At 37.1% G+C, this 15,506-nt stretch overlaps 1 protein-coding gene across 6 annotated transcripts in view; it reads left to right on the top strand.

The window, feature by feature from the left end:
• LOC103000102 (serine palmitoyltransferase 1-like) overlaps positions 1 to 15,506 on the top strand; it is a 241,929-nt gene that overhangs the window by 26,002 nt on the left and 200,421 nt on the right. For 5 of the 6 annotated variants that reach the window (XM_057547879.1, XM_057547878.1, XM_057547875.1 and 2 more), the window contains 2 exons: positions 10,515 to 10,644; positions 14,194 to 14,283. Coding sequence is in view for 4 of the 6 variants with exons in the window: in XM_057547878.1 (XP_057403861.1) it covers positions 10,515 to 10,644; positions 14,194 to 14,283 (220 nt within the window). In the remaining 2 variants the exon portion in view is untranslated. Of the gene's footprint in view, positions 1 to 10,514; positions 10,645 to 14,193; positions 14,284 to 15,506 lie in introns of those variants that run through there. The other variant, XM_057547881.1, reaches the window with a different exon arrangement.

Here is a 15,506-nt window from a genome sequence, read left to right as displayed (position 1 = left end):
TATGTGAATCAAGAGTTTGTGCCTTTTGATTGCTGAGTCATATTCCATGGTATGGATACACCACAGTTTGTTGAACCATTCACCTATTAAGGATATCAGAGTTGTTTCTAGTTTGGGGCTATTACAAATAAAGGTGCTGTAAATATTCATGTATAGCTTTTTCTGTGAACATAAGTTTTCATTTCTTTGAGGTATATGCCAAGGAATGCAGTTGCTGGTCATAAAGTATTGTGCGTTAAGTTTTTTAAGAAATTGCCAAACTTTTCCAGAGTGGCTGTATTATTTTACATTTCCATGAACAGTGTATAAGTGATCTAGTTTCTCCAACATCCTCAGGAGCATTTGGTGTTGTTGCTTTTTTTTTTTTTTTTTAGCCATACTCATAGGTGTGTACAGATATCTCATTGTAGTTTTAGTCTATATTTCCCTGATGCTACCATACTTACTGTTTTTAGGCTTTGGTCTTGGCATCAGGGTAATACTTCATAAAGTCAATTTGAAAGTGTTCCCTCTTTTATTTTCTGGAGAAACTGTATAAAACTGTTGTTAATTCTTTAAATGTTTGGTAGAGTTCTCCAGTAAAAACAGCTGGACCTCGAGATTTTTTTTTTTTTTGGAAGTATTTTTACTATGAATTTAATTTCCTTAGTACTTGTAAGGCTATTCAAATATTGAGTGAGTTGAAGTAGTTTGTGTTTTTCAAGGAGTTGGTCCATTTCTTCTAAATCGTCAAATTTGTATGTGTAGCATTGTTTGTGATATTCCCGTACTATCCTTCTAATGTCTGCAGATCCCTGTTTCCTTCCTAACTGGTAATTTCTGTCTGCTCTCTTTTTTGTCATTTTTGCTAGAGATTTGTCAATTTTATTGATCTTTTCAAAGAATCAGCTCCTTGTTTCATAGATTTTTCTACGTTGTATTTTTGTTTTCATTTCTACTGATTTCTGGTATTATTTCCTGCCTTCTGCTCATTTGCAGTTTAGTTTGCTCTTTCTAGGTTCTTGAGGTGAGAACTTCAATTACTGATTTGAGACTTTTCCTCATTTCTAATGTATTAGTGCTATGAATTTCCCTGTCATCACTGCTATAGTTGTGTTCCACAAATTTTGATGCGTTTATTTTCATTTTCGTTTAGTTCATTTTTGTGTTTTATTTCTCTTTGACCCATGAGTTATGTAGAAGTGTGTTGTTTAGTTTCCAAGCATTTGGAAATTTTTAATTTGTTACAGTTTGTTTTATGGCTCATGATGTGGTCTATCTTGGAATATGTTCCATAGTCACTTAAGAAAGAATATTCTGGCAAATACAGAGAAAAGGCCACGTGAGGACACCAGTGAGAAGGTATCACTCCATGATAGGACACATGTGATTAATTTCCTTCTTTATACATTTCTGTTTTTCATATAATAGTATTCAATGATCAAATGTTACACTGATCATTATTTTTTAAAAGTCACTGATATGCAAATTAAAAACCAGAAAAAAACATACAAATTGTTCATTTGCCACTTCTATCCTTTAATCCAGTAAGAGAGAGCGCTAGTTTTGCATGTCAACTTCCTAAGGTATACTTATATAAAAGTTTTAGTGAGACAAAAAGCAATTTACATATGAAACTTTATTTACCTTTTGAGAGAAATTTTTTTTTGTCATTATCATTAAATAGAAAAAAAAATATTCTGCTGAATGGAGTGTTCTATAAACGACAATTAGATCTTCCTAGTTGATGCTGTTATTGAGTTCTTCTATATCCTTGCTGATTTTCTGTTTGGTAGTTCTGTCAGTTGTTGTAATTTGTCAGTTCCTTCTTTCACTTTTATCAGTTTTTGTGTCTTATCTTTTGTAGCTCTGTTATTTGGTGCACATTTAGGATAAGTTTTCCTGGTTAATTGAGTCTTTTTATCATTATATAACATCCTTCTCTGTCTCTGGTAATTTTCTTTGTTCCAAAGTTTACTTTATCAGATATTAACATAGGCACTCTGCTTTCCCTTTTGAATGTTTGCATATGTTTATTGTATGTAATATATATGTATACCCTTACTACCTATATTATTGTATATAACATACATACATATATATAGCATATAACTATATATATATACATATAACTACATGTGTGTGCTCATGTGCGCCCTCAGTGCGCCCTACACACACACATTCCCTTACTACCCATCTCATTACATTTGAAGTGAATTTCTTATAGGCAGCATGTTTAATCCACTCTGCCACTCTGTCTTTAAATTGTATATTTTAGCCATTTACATTTAATGTAATTATTGATATATGGGATCTTAATCTCCCAATTTTTATTTTTTGTTTCTTATTTGTTCTCTCTGTTTTTTGTTTTCTTTTTTCTTTTTCCTGCCTTTCTCAGGGTTAATTGAATGAGTTTTGGAGTTCCATTTTTATTTATCTTATTTATTTTATTTATTTGTTTTCAAGTGTTTCCCTTTGTATAGTTTTTTAGTCATTGCTGTATTCCTTTTTTAGCACTTTTATGAGTTCATCAGTTTTTCCTTAGAGTTCTGAAAATGCTTATTCATTCAGTTCAGCAGTACAGTCAGTTACCAGAAACCTGTACTTGTCAGAGCCTTTTCCATGAATTTCTTGAAGATGAAACCCTTTTATAGGAACATATTTGCAAATTCATCAGAGTACACCCAGAACTGTCTGTAAATGACAAAAGACTTAAAAATGACCATGGTTAAAGATTTGATGAAAGTTCATAATAATGCAGTTGACAAGAAAATTAGTTATTTCTGAGATATACATTTTAAAGTAATAACTAGAATTATTATAACATTATACCAGAACATATAAGATTTTGAGAAGTTTCCTGTAATGTCTGAAACATTTATATTAACATATTTCCATACATATTTCCATACAAATACAAATATAAGATTTTTAGAAATTTCATGTAATGTCTGAAACATTTATATTAACATATTTCCATACATATTTCCATACAAATACAAATATAAGATTTTTAGAAATTTCATGTAATGTCTGAAACATTTATATTAACATATTTCCATACAAATAACCCAATGAAAGTTTAGTATTAGTTGTTTTGTTTGTTTTTTTATACTGCAGGTTCTTATTAGGCATCAGTTTTATACACATCAGTGTATACATGTCAATCCCAATCGCCCAATTCAGCACACCAGCATCCCACCTCACCGCAGTTTTCCCCCCTTGGTGTCCATATGTCCATTCTCTACATCTGTGTCTCAACTTCTGCCCTGCAAACTGGCTCATCTGTACCATTTTTCTAGGTTCCACATACATGCATTAATATACGATATTTGTTTTTCTCTTTCTGACTTACTTCACTCTGTATGACAGTCTCTAGATCCATCCACGTCTCAACAAATGACTCAATTTCGTTCCTTTTTATGGCTGAGTAATATTCCATTGTATATATGTACCACAACTTCTTTATCCATTCGTCTGTTGATGGGCATTTAGGTTGCTTCCATGACCTGGCTATTGTAAATAGTGCTGCAGTGAACATTCGGGTGCATGTGTCTGTTTGAATTACGGTTTTCTCTGGGTATATGCCCAGTAGTGGGATTGCTGGGTCATATGGTAATTCTATTTTTAGTTTTTTAAGGAACCTCCCTATTGTTCTCCATAGTGGCTGTATCAATTTACATTCCCACCAACAGTGCAAGAGGGTTCCCTTTTCTCCACACCCTCTCCAGCATTTGTTGTTTGTAGATTTTCTGATGATGCCCATTCTAACAGGAGTGAGGTGATACCTCATTGTAGTTTTGATTTGCATTTCTCTAATAATTAGTGATGTTGAGCATCTTTTCATGTGCTTCGTGGCCGTCTGTATGTCTTCTTTGGAGAAATGTCTATTTAGGTCTTCTGCCCATTTTTGGATTGGGGTGTTTGTTTCTTTGATATTGAGCTGCATGAGCTGTTTATATATTTTAGAGATTAATCCTTTGTCCGTTGATTCATTTGCAAATATTTTCTCCCATTCTGAGGGTTGTCTTTTCGTCTTGTTTATGGTTTCCTTTGCTGTGCAAAAGCTTTGAAGTTTCATTAGGTCCCACTTGTTTATTTTTGTTTTTATTTCCATTACTCTAGGAGATGGATCAAAAAAGATCTTGCTGTGATTTATGTCAAAGAGTGTTCTTCCTGTGTTTTTCTCTAAGAGTTTTATAGTGTCCGGTTTTACATATAGGTCTCTAATCCATTTTGAGTTTCTTTTTGTGTATGGTGTTAGGGAGTGTTCTAATTTCATTCTTTTACATGTAGCTGTCCAGTCTTCCCAGCACCACTTATTGAAGAGATTGTCTTTGCTCCATTGTATATCCTTGCCTCCTTTGTCATAGATTAGTTGACCATAGGTGTGTGGGTTAATCTCTGGGCTTTCTATCTTGTTCCATTGATCTATGTTTCTGTTTTTGTGCCAGTACCATATTGTCTTGATTACTGTAGCTTTGTAGTATAGTCTGAAGTCAGGGAGTCTGATTCCTCCAGCTCCATTTTTTTGCCTCAAGACTGCTTTGGCTATTCGGGGTCTTTTGTGTCTCCATACAAATTTTAAGATGATTTGTTCTAGCTCTGTAAAAAATGCCATTGGTAATTTGATAGGGATTGCATTGAATCTGTAGATTGCTTTGGGTAGTATACTCATTTTCACAATGTTGATTCTTCCAATCCAAGACCATGGTATATCTCTCCATCTGTTGGTATCATCTTTAATTTCTTTCATCAGTGTCTTATAGTTTTCTGCATACAGGTCTTTTGTCTCCTTAGGTAGGTTTATTCCTAGGTATTTTATTCTTTTTGTTGCAATGGTAAATGGGAGTGTTTCCATAATTTCTCTTTCAGATTTTTCATCATTAGTGTATAGGAATGCAAGAGATTTCTGTGCATTAATTTTGTATCCTGCAACTTTACCATATTCATTCATTAGCTCTAGCAGTTTTCTGGTGGCAGTTTTAGGATTCTCTATGTATAGTATCATGTCATCCGCAAACAGTGACAGTTTTACTTCTTCTTTTCCAATTTGTATTCCTTTTATTTCTTTTTCTTCTCTGATTGCCGTGGGTAGGACTTCCAGAACTATGTTGAATAATAGTGGTGAGAGTGGACATCCTTGTCTCTTTCCTGATCTTAGAGGAAATGCTTTCAGTTTTTCACCATTGAGAATGATGTTTGCTGTGGGTTTGTCATATATGGCCTTTATTATGTTGAGGTAGGTTCCCTCTATGCCCACTTTCTGGAGAGTTTTTATCATAAATGGGTGTTGACTTTTGTCAAAAGCTTTTTCTGCATCTATTGAGATGATCATATGTTTTTTATTCTTCAATTTGTTAATATGGTGTATCACATTGATTGATTTGCGTATATTGAAGAATCCTTGCATCCCTGGGATAAATCCCACTTGATCGTGGTGTATGATCCTTTTAATGTGTTGTTGGATTCTGTTTGCTAGTATTTTGTTGAGGATTTTTGCATCTATATTCATCAGTGATATTGGTCTGTAATTTTCTTTTTTGGTAGTGTCTTTGTCTGGTTTTGGTATCAGGGTGATGGTGGCCTCATAGAATGAGTTTGGGAGAGTTCCTTCCTCTGCAATTTTTGGAAGAGTTTGAGAAGGATGGGTGTTAGCTCTTCTCTAAATGTTTGATAGAATTCACCTGTGAAGCCATCTGGTCCTGGACTTTTGTTTGTTGGAAGATTTTTAATCACAGTTTCAATTTCATTACTTGTGATTGGTCTGTTCATATTTTCTGTTTCTTCCTGGTTCAGTCTTGGAAGGTTATACCTTTCTAAGAATTTGTCCATTTCTTCCAGGTTGTCCATTTTATTGGCATAAAGTTGCTTGTAGTAGTCTCGTAGGATGTTTTGTATTTCTGCGGTGTCTGTTGTAACTTCTCCTTTTTCATTTCTGATTTTATTGATTTGAGTCCTCTCCCTCTTTTTCTTGATGAGTCTGGCTAATGGCTTATCAATTTTGTTTATCTTCTCAAAGAACCAACTTTTAGTTTTATTGATCTTTGCTATTGTTTTCTTTGTTTCTATTTCATTTATTTCTGCTCTGATCTTTATGATTTCTTTCCTTCTGCTAACTTTGGGTTTTGTTTGTTCTTCTTTCTCTAGTTTCTTTAGGTGTAAGGTTAGATTGTTTACTTGAGATTTTTCTTGTTTCTTTAGGTAGGCTTGTATAGCTATAAACTTCCCTCTTAGAACCGCTTTTGCTGCATCCCATAGGTTTTGGGTCGTCGTGTTTTCATTGTCATTTGTCTCTAGGTATTTTTTTATTTCCTGTTTGATTTCTTCAGTGATCTCTTGGTTATTTAGTAACGTATTGTTTAGCCTCCATGTGTTTGTCTTTTTTATGTTTTTTTCCCTGTAATTCATTTCTAATCTCATAGCGTTGTGGTCAGAAAAGATGCTTGATATGATTTCAATTTTCTTAAATTTACTTAGGCTTGATTTGTGACCCAAGAGTGATCTATCCTGGAGAATGTTCCGTGTGCACTTGAGAAGAACGTGTAATCTGCCGTTTTTGGATGGAATATCCTATATATATCAATTAAATCTATCTGGTCTATTGTGTCATTTAAAGCTTGTGTTTCCTTATTTATTTTCATTTTGGATGATCTGTCCATTGGTGTAAGTGAGGTGTTAAAGTCCCCCACTATTATTGTGTTACTGTCGATTTCCTCTTTTATAGCTGTTAGCAGTTGCCTTATGTATTGAGGTGCTCCTATGTTGGGTGCATATATATTTATAATTGTTATATCTTCCTCTTGGATTGATCCCTGGATCATTATGTAGTGTCCTTCCTTGTCTCTTGTAACATTCTTTATTTTAAAGTCTATTTTATCTGATATGAGTATAGCTACTCCAGCTTTCTTTTGATTTCCATTTGCATGGAATATCTTTTTCCATCCCCTCACTTTCAGTCTGTATGTGTCCCTAGGTCTGAAGTGGGTCTCTTGTAGACAGCATATATATGGGTCTTGTTTTTGTATCCATTCAGCCAGTCTATGTCTTTTGGTTGGGGCATTTAATCCATTCACGTTTAAGGTAATTATCGATATGTATGTTCCTGTGACCATTTTCTTAATTGTTTTGGGTTTGTTTTTGTAGGTCCTTTTCTTCTCTTGTGTTTCCCACTTAGAGAAGTTCCTTTAGCATTTGTTGTAGAGCTGGTTTGGTGGTGCTGAATTCTCTTAGCTTTTGCTTGTCTGTAAAGCTTTTGATTTCTCCATCAAATCTAAATGAGATCCTTGCTGGGTAGAGTAATCTTGGTTGTAGGTTCTTCCCTTTCATCACTTTAAGTATATCATGCCACTCCCTTCTGGCTTGCAGAGTTTCTGCTGAGAAATCAGCTGTTAACCTTATGGGAGTTCCCTTGTATGTTATTTGTCGTTTTTCCCTTGCTGCTTTCAGTACTTTTTCTTTGTCTTTAATTTTTGCCACTTTGATTACTATGTGTCTCGGCGTGTTTCTCCTTGGGTTTATTCTGTATGGGACTCTCTGCGCTTCCTGGACTTGGGTGGCTATTTCCTTTCCCATGTTAGGGAAGTTTTTGACTATAATCTCTTCAAATATTTTCTCTGGTCCTTTCTCTCTCTCTTCTCCTTCTGGGACCCCTATAATGCGAATGTTGTTGCGTTTAATGTTGTCGCAGAGGTCTCTTAGGCTGTCTTCATTTCTTTTCATTCTTTTTTCTTTAGTCTGTTCCACAGCAGTGAATTCCACCATTCTGTCTTCCAGGTCACTTATCCGTTCTTCTGCCTCAGTTATTCTGCTATTGATTCCTTCTAGTGTAGTTTTCATTTCAGTTATTGTATTGGTCATCTGTGTTTGTTTGTTCTTTAATTCTTCTAGGTCTTTGTTAATCATTTCTTGCATCTTCTCAATCTTTGCCTCCATTCTTATTCCGAGGTCCTGGATCATCTTCACTATCATTATTCTGAATTCTTTTTCTGGAAGGTTGCCTATCTCCACTTCATTTAGTTGTTTTTCTGGGGTTTTTTCTTGTTCCTTCATCTGGTACATAGCCCTCTGACTTTTCATCTTCTCTGTCTTTCTGTAACTGTGGTTTTTGGTCCACAGGCTGCAGGATTGTAGTTTTTCTTGCTTCTGTTGTCTGCCCTCTGGTGGTTGAGGTTATCTAAGAGGCTTGATGGGAGGCTATGGTGGTGGGTAGAGCTGACTGTTGCTGTGGCGGTCAGAGCTCAGTAAAACCTTAATCCACTTGACTGTTGATGGGTGGGGCTGGGTTCCCTCCCTGTTGGTGTGGCAGTCAGAGCTCAGTAAAACCTTAATCCACTTGACTGTTGATGGGTGGGGCTGGGTTCCCTCCCTGTTGGTTGTTTTGCCTGAGGCAACCCAACACTGGAGCCTACCCGTGCTCTTTGGTGGGGTTAATGGCAGACTCTGGGAGGGCTCACGCCAAGGAGAACTTCCCAGGACCTCTGCTGCCAGTGTCCTTATCCCCACGGTGAAACAGAGCCACCACTTGCCCCTGCAGGAGACCCCCCCAACACCAGCAGGTACGTCTGGTTCAGTCTCCCCCAGGGTCACTGCTCCTTCCCCTGGGTCCCGATGCACACATTACTTTGTGTGTGCCCTCCAAGAGTGGGGTCTCTTTCCCCCAGTCCTGTCACAGTCCTGCAATCAATTCCCACTAGACTTCAAAGTCTGATTCTCTAGGAATTCCTCCTCCCGTTGCCGGACCCCCAGGTTGGGAAGCCTGACGTGGGGCTCAGAACCTTCACTCCAGTGGGTGGACTTCTGTGGTATAAGTGTTCGCCAGTCTGTGAGTCACCCACCCAGCAGTTATGGGATTTGATTTTACTCTGATTGCGCCCCTCCTACCGTCTCACTGTGGCTTCTCCTCTGTCCTTGGACGTGGGGTGTCCTCCTTGGTGAAGTCCAGGGTCTTCCTGTCAATGATTGTCCAGCAGCCAGTTGTGATTCTGGTGCTCTCGCAAGAGGGAGTGAGAGCACGTCCTTCTACTCCGCCATCTTGGTTCACCCTCATGAAACATTTTTATCATGACTGTTTTAAAGTCATTATCAGATCATCCTGACAACTCTGTCATCTTAGTACTGGCATTTGTTAATTGTTTTTTTTCTTTTTTTTTTTCATTGTTTGATATTTTCTGGTTATTGGTATGACAAGTGAAACATGAACAGTTTCATATTATGCTGTTATAGTTTATGCTTTATTTAAACTTTCTGTTTGAATTGGCTTTCTCTGACAGTCTTCCAACAAGGGCAGGGGGGCACTGCTGCCTCATTACTGTCAGGTGGAAGTACAAGTCCAGGGTCCCCACGGGGCCTCCACTGACACTGAGGTGGGGTTATTTTCATTTCTTCTTGTTGTTGGTGAGAGTCCTACTCTTGTCTGAGCCTCCCCTAACACAGCCTAACCATAGGCAGGGGAGAGTGTCTCTCCCTGCAGGAGATTGGAAGTTAGGTCTCTCCACATGGTCTTCACTAACACCACAGTGGGAGCCACTTGTTACTACCCAACGGAGATACAAGTTCTGGCTCCCTTCTCTGACAGCTCCCACAGGGGTATTGGGGAGCCTTGTTATGGCGTCGTGAAGGCTAGAGTCTGGGTCCCCCTCTCAGCCTTTGCTAGTGTGGAGGGGACAGGCCCAGGTTTTTCTGTGGTTTGGCTGCAGTAGAGACCTTTGCTGGGCTGCCCCCTTTCCTGTCCCTTTGGCTACAGAGAGCAGACTTTTGTCAGAGCTTTTCTGTCTCGCCTGTTGGCATTTCCAGTTTGCCAGCTGCATCAGTTCCAAGTTAGGAAAATCCAGGAACTTGTTTCATGTCATTTCTCAGATCCCTCGCTGGTCTGCCTTTTCTCTCCATTTTTCAGCATCATCTTATGTTTGTCTTATACATGATGTCCAGGATTTTTGGTTATACCCAGTGAGAAAAATAGGGAAAATATGTCTATTTTCTCAGAAGCAGAAGTGTTGCATGTACTTTTAAATAATACACTTAATTTAAGAAATATATCCTGCCCCCCATTAACTCAATTTAGGAGATCTTACTGAAGATTAATCTGCATGACTCAGAGTTCTCCCCTGGGTTATGTGGAGTCAGTAACCCAGTATTCCTTTTGATGGCAAAGTAATGGCAGAGTGGTGGCCAGTCAAATCAGAGATGCCACTGATGGTGAGATGCACCAATATTTCATTTATTTTTCAGAAAGAGAAAAGTACTTTGAATAAACTAATATGCCATCTGTATAGTAAGATGCATGCTGATTTCTCAGAGGTCAAAATATGGCAAGAGTTTGCTTCGTGGAACAGAATCAGTATGGTAGTTATGTGGAAAGGTTTGCAGAGTGAAGTGCAAACGATAATATATTAATGTTCAAACATGTTTTATTTATTTGCCATGTTCAGTTTAACAAGTGGATGTTGGTCAGCTTACAAAAGCAAGCATTCCTTTTCTGAGAATGTTGACAAGACCCTTTAAACCCCAATTTGGTGGGTCTTTCTTCCTTGCAGAGATAAAGCTGCCTGCTTTGCTATTCAGAAGGGATTACAGGCATCACGTAGTGACATTAAGCTATTTAACCATAATGATATGGATGACCTGCAGCGACTATTGAAAGAACAAGAGATTGAAGATCAAAAGGTATGATTCTTTTGAAGAAAATTACACAGTTCTTTTGTACTTTCTAACCAGCTAAATTATAAATGAAATGGTAATTTGTCATGAAAACTTGCCTGTGGATCACATGTGGACATTAAATAAGGGTGTTTCTGCTTATTAAATGTACCTCAGATTAGAGAGTCAAGCCTGATAGTAATTGCCTCATCATTGCCATAATTATATATGGCAAATGTGGGGGAAGGTTATCTAGGCAGCTTTCTAAAAGGGAGAGAGAAAAACAGCATGCATTTTGGGGGTGGAGGGATGTACACTCAACTCTACAGAAGTAACAACAGAACTCATTAGGGCATTAACAAGATGTATCTAGTGAATTCAAAATAGGCTTATTCATATCAGAATAAATCATGTATCGATTCACCAGAAGAAACCATGGCGGCAGATCTTAATTAATGAATTTATGAACAAAGTGAAGACTCTTTCTCCCTACCCCAACCTCATCCCAGATCTCTGAGCAGCTGCTCCCTGTGGGAAGCAGCTGCCTCACGCATGGTTTCCTTCTACGTTGCAACCTATTTACACTTCTTCTCAAGCACCTGTGTAGTCCCTTGGGACAGGGAGGGAATTAGGCAGGTGGAACTTGCTCCTTGTTGTTCTGATAGAGAGTGGAACAGAGGAAACGTGTTCAAAGCATCACTGTTAGAATTAGCATTTATTTGCCCCTGACAACATGAACAGAGAAGGTAGTTCTGTGGTCTGTGGTTCTGCAGCAGGAACCACTGTGTGTGAAGTGTACTGGGAACCTGGTCACCACATCCTTTGTCTCAAACACCACTTTCAAGTGGACTTTCCCAGTGTAACTCATCCGTTACTAGAGTAACTGATAAAAATGCTCATCACATCCTTAATTTTGTGTTAATTTCCATTTTTCCAGATATTTGAATTATTCCTTTTGGATTCTGTCATCTTTGTTTAGGTGATAGCCTAAGAGCAGCACTTCATGATTATACACATTCTTGTGATGAATATGCATAGACTTCTGCTATTTTATGCTAGGTGTGCTACAGACAGTGTTTTATAAGTATACAATGTAGAAGAATGTATAGGGAAAATCTTAAAATTGAGACCGTTCCACCAATGAATTCTTTCTACAGATTGTAAAAAGATGTCCCTTTTCTGATTCAGTAATAGAATGCTACCGTATTGAAAAACACTGCCTTAGAAAGTGTGACCAATGAACCAGTCTGCTGTAGAGTTATTTTGCCAAGTTAGCATTGTACAAATTTGGAAGACAACATATTCAAGTTCTGTGTGTGTGTTGTATAAGATTTATAATCTGTGGAACTTTTATTTTAATGAATAACAAGAAATAAAGTTATCTTAAAATTTATTTCCATTTTATAGTTTTTACCTTTTTACTAATTAATTTATACCACATATTCCTGCCAAGAGTAGGCTTTCTAAATTACTTTACATTTTGGTTTTTAGAAATAATTCTTTTTTAATTTTGTTTTCACAGAAATAATAAATGTTAAATTTTTAAATATTTTGTACTTAGATGCTTATATTTCCTTTGAAAGTAGGTTAAATAATCTGAGTTTGGATCAAACTCTTTTTGTCAGTTTCCCAACTAATGGAGTTCATATGTTTTTTCATTCCTTTTCTTATAGAGTTCTCTTATCCCGTATTAATCCTTCTTAAAAAAAAAAGATAATAGGTAAAAACAGCAGTTCATAGAAGAAATGCAGATAACTGAGCAAATAGAAAATAGTCTGACCTCACTAACAGTTACAGAAATTAGGGTAAGAGTTTTTGTCTGTCCAATTAGGGAAAACTTTTTATGGTAATAATCAGTTTCACACTGATGTACAAAGGGCCTTCCAAAAACTCTGAGGAGAGCTTCAGTTGGCACAGCCTTTCTAGAGGGTAAATGGGCAGGTATATTCTGGGATTCTTAAATATCTATACCCTCCGGAGTGCTATCTTTAGAAGAGAATCAGAAATGGTGTCAGAGATCGAAGGGTATTCACGTGATGTAAAAAAAAAAAATGAAGGAAACAACCTAAATCCAGCACTGTGGGAATAGTTAAATAATTTACGGTGTATCTGCAAGGTGGAATATTAAATCTCCATTAAAATTATGGTTTAAATAATATTAAATAATGTGAGAATGTTCACAACATAATATTTTAAAAACTCCGGTCCTAGAACGATTGCGGTAAAATCCTGATTTGAACAAGGTAATTTACAAAGATATTGTACTTACAAGAAAAAGTTACCAGTGTGTGGTGTAACGAGCTCATTTGTTAAATTCTTTTTTGTACTTTTCCATTTCCCAAGAATATTCCAAAAATAAAATATTCTTTCATTGAGTATTTTAAGATCATAAGAAAGATACTTTGTGTTTTAAAGGCAGGGAGAGGCGGGATGCCCCCAGGTCCTCAGCTGTGACCTCCCAGCAGACCCGCAGCCTCAGGTTTGACTTAGGGACGGAGTGAAGATGACCAAGAATGATGTAAACTTTCGCATGCTTCAGCCGACACTTTTTTCAGTATTACATACAGCTGTGGGTTCTAAAATACCCCTTAAAGAATAGCTCTGATATTTGAGTTTCTAGTTGTTCATTAGAAGCTTAGAGGCAAGAAACCTTTGAGTAGAAAGGTGGCGGCAAACTCTGTGGAATTTTTTCAGTGCAGTGTACCTGAAACATCTACAGATTCAGCAGTGGGAGTGGTTTATTAGTGATTTGACGTCAGTGGGGTGTGGGAAGGTGTGTGTTACTTGAAAGAGTCCCTCCACTGCACCACCCCCGAACATGACTGGGTGAGGGCATAGTCCAGTTTTACTTGAACCAGTAGTGAGGAGGCAGGAAGGAGAAGGGTTTCATCTGTTTTTTGGTAAGTAAGGGAGGTCAGGGTTTGTCTGTTTTTTAACTTTTTATTAGGAAAAATTCTGGCACATTCAAAGGAAACAGTAGTATAGTGAAGCCCCCTGTACCCTTCTCTCGGCTTTGTTTTCAATATTCTGCCACTCTTGTATCATCTGAACCTTCACCTAACTCCCCACTCAGTCTCTGTGATGATGATGATTATCATCATCATCATTAGAGTTCTTTTTATTTTAGGTAAAATTTACATTGAAATACATTAGTCCTAGTTATACAGTTTTGACCAGTGGTTATACCTGTGTAGCCCAGGTATCATGGCCCCCATCATGACATAAAACGTCCCCATCTCCCCCAGAAAGTTCCCTTGGGTCCCTTCCTAGTCATTCTGGGCTTGGAGGGTTTTGTTTGTGTTTTAGTATTCTCGGTGTCTAAACAGTTTGTGTTTGTGTGTGAGGCCTCCTAGTTGACTGTGTGACCTGAAAACATGTCTGAGAGAAGAAAGCACTGTTTTTCATCTCAAAATAACAGGATCTCAAACCTTGAGCTTGAAATTGATTTAGTCTATCTATTTGTTGATTTATCTTGGTGAATAAATCTTGTAGGGTGAAAGTGCTAGAGAGCATATAACAGATTTTGTATTTGGAGTTACTGAAATTTAAAACATCTATTTTTTTTTTCTTTTAAAGAATCCTCGCAAGGCTCGTGTAACTCGACGTTTCATTGTAGTCGAGGGGTTATATATGAATACTGGAACTATTTGCCCTCTTCCAGAATTGGTGAGCAACCATGTTTATTTATTATTTCAGTATTCAGACTATTTGGCAGTTATGCCTTTTGTTTGTGACCATTTTCAATGTATAATGTCTGCATTGCTTTGCTTAATAGGTATCATAAACACATTCTGATCATACTAGGGAAGTAGATTAACATTAAATGCCAACCCTGACCTTTAAAGAGTAATCAAGACTGAGTTTTATAAAACCAACTTTATTGAGGTATAATTGACACATAATAAAATATACTCACCTTAAGAGTACAGTTTGATAAGTTTTGACAGATGTATACTCCCCTATCACCATCACCATAGTCAAGATATAAAACATTTCTGTCACCAGAAGTCCCTCATGCCCCTTTGTAATCAGTACCCCATTCCTGGCCGCAAGCCAAGTTGATCTGCTTTCTGTTCCTGTAGTTTTGCTTTTTGTAGAATTTCATATAAATGAAATCATATAATATGTATTTTGTAAAACTCAGCTTTTTAAAAGGGGATACAATACACTGTCTTTAGAAACCATGACTATTGAGATTTTTTTTTTTTAGGTGAAATTCACATAACATAAAACTAGCCATTTTAGAGTGTAGAGTTCAGTGGCATTTAGTACGTGCACAGCGTTGTGCACTCATCAACTAGCTAGTTGTAAAACCTTTTTGTCACTCCCAAAGAAGACCCAGTACCCATTAAGCAATCACTTCGCATTTTTCCTTGCCCCTAGCCCCCACCAGTCTGCTTTCTGTCTATATGGATTTACCTATTCTGGATATTTCTGATAAATGGAATCATATAATATATGACTATGGCTTCACTCACTTATAATGTTTTCATTGTTTATCCAATTTGTGGCATCATTTATCAGTACTTCATTCCTTTTTTCTTCTTTTTTTTAAAATTTATTTATTTTTGACTGCGTTGGGTCTTCGTTGCTGTGCGCGGGCTTTCTCTAGTTTTGGCAAGCAGGGGCTACTCTTCGCTTCATTCCTTTTTAAAGCTAAGTAATATTCCATTGTGTGGGTGTATCACATTTTGGTTTTTTTGTTAACAGATATTTGGATTGCTTCACCTTTTGGCATTTGTGAATAGTGCTGCTGTGAACATTCATGTACAAGTATTTGTTTGAATCCCTGTTTTCAACTCTTTTATGTATGTGCCTAGCAATGTAATTGTTGGATCATGTGGTAATTCTATTTTTAACTTACTGAGGAACTGCCATACTGTTTTCCA

This window comes from Balaenoptera acutorostrata, chromosome 6, assembly GCF_949987535.1.
Source record: "Balaenoptera acutorostrata chromosome 6, mBalAcu1.1, whole genome shotgun sequence".
NCBI lineage: Eukaryota > Metazoa > Chordata > Mammalia > Artiodactyla > Balaenopteridae > Balaenoptera > Balaenoptera acutorostrata.
The sequence above is the reverse complement of the archived record's forward strand: the minus strand, read 5'-3'. Positions and strand labels throughout refer to the sequence as shown.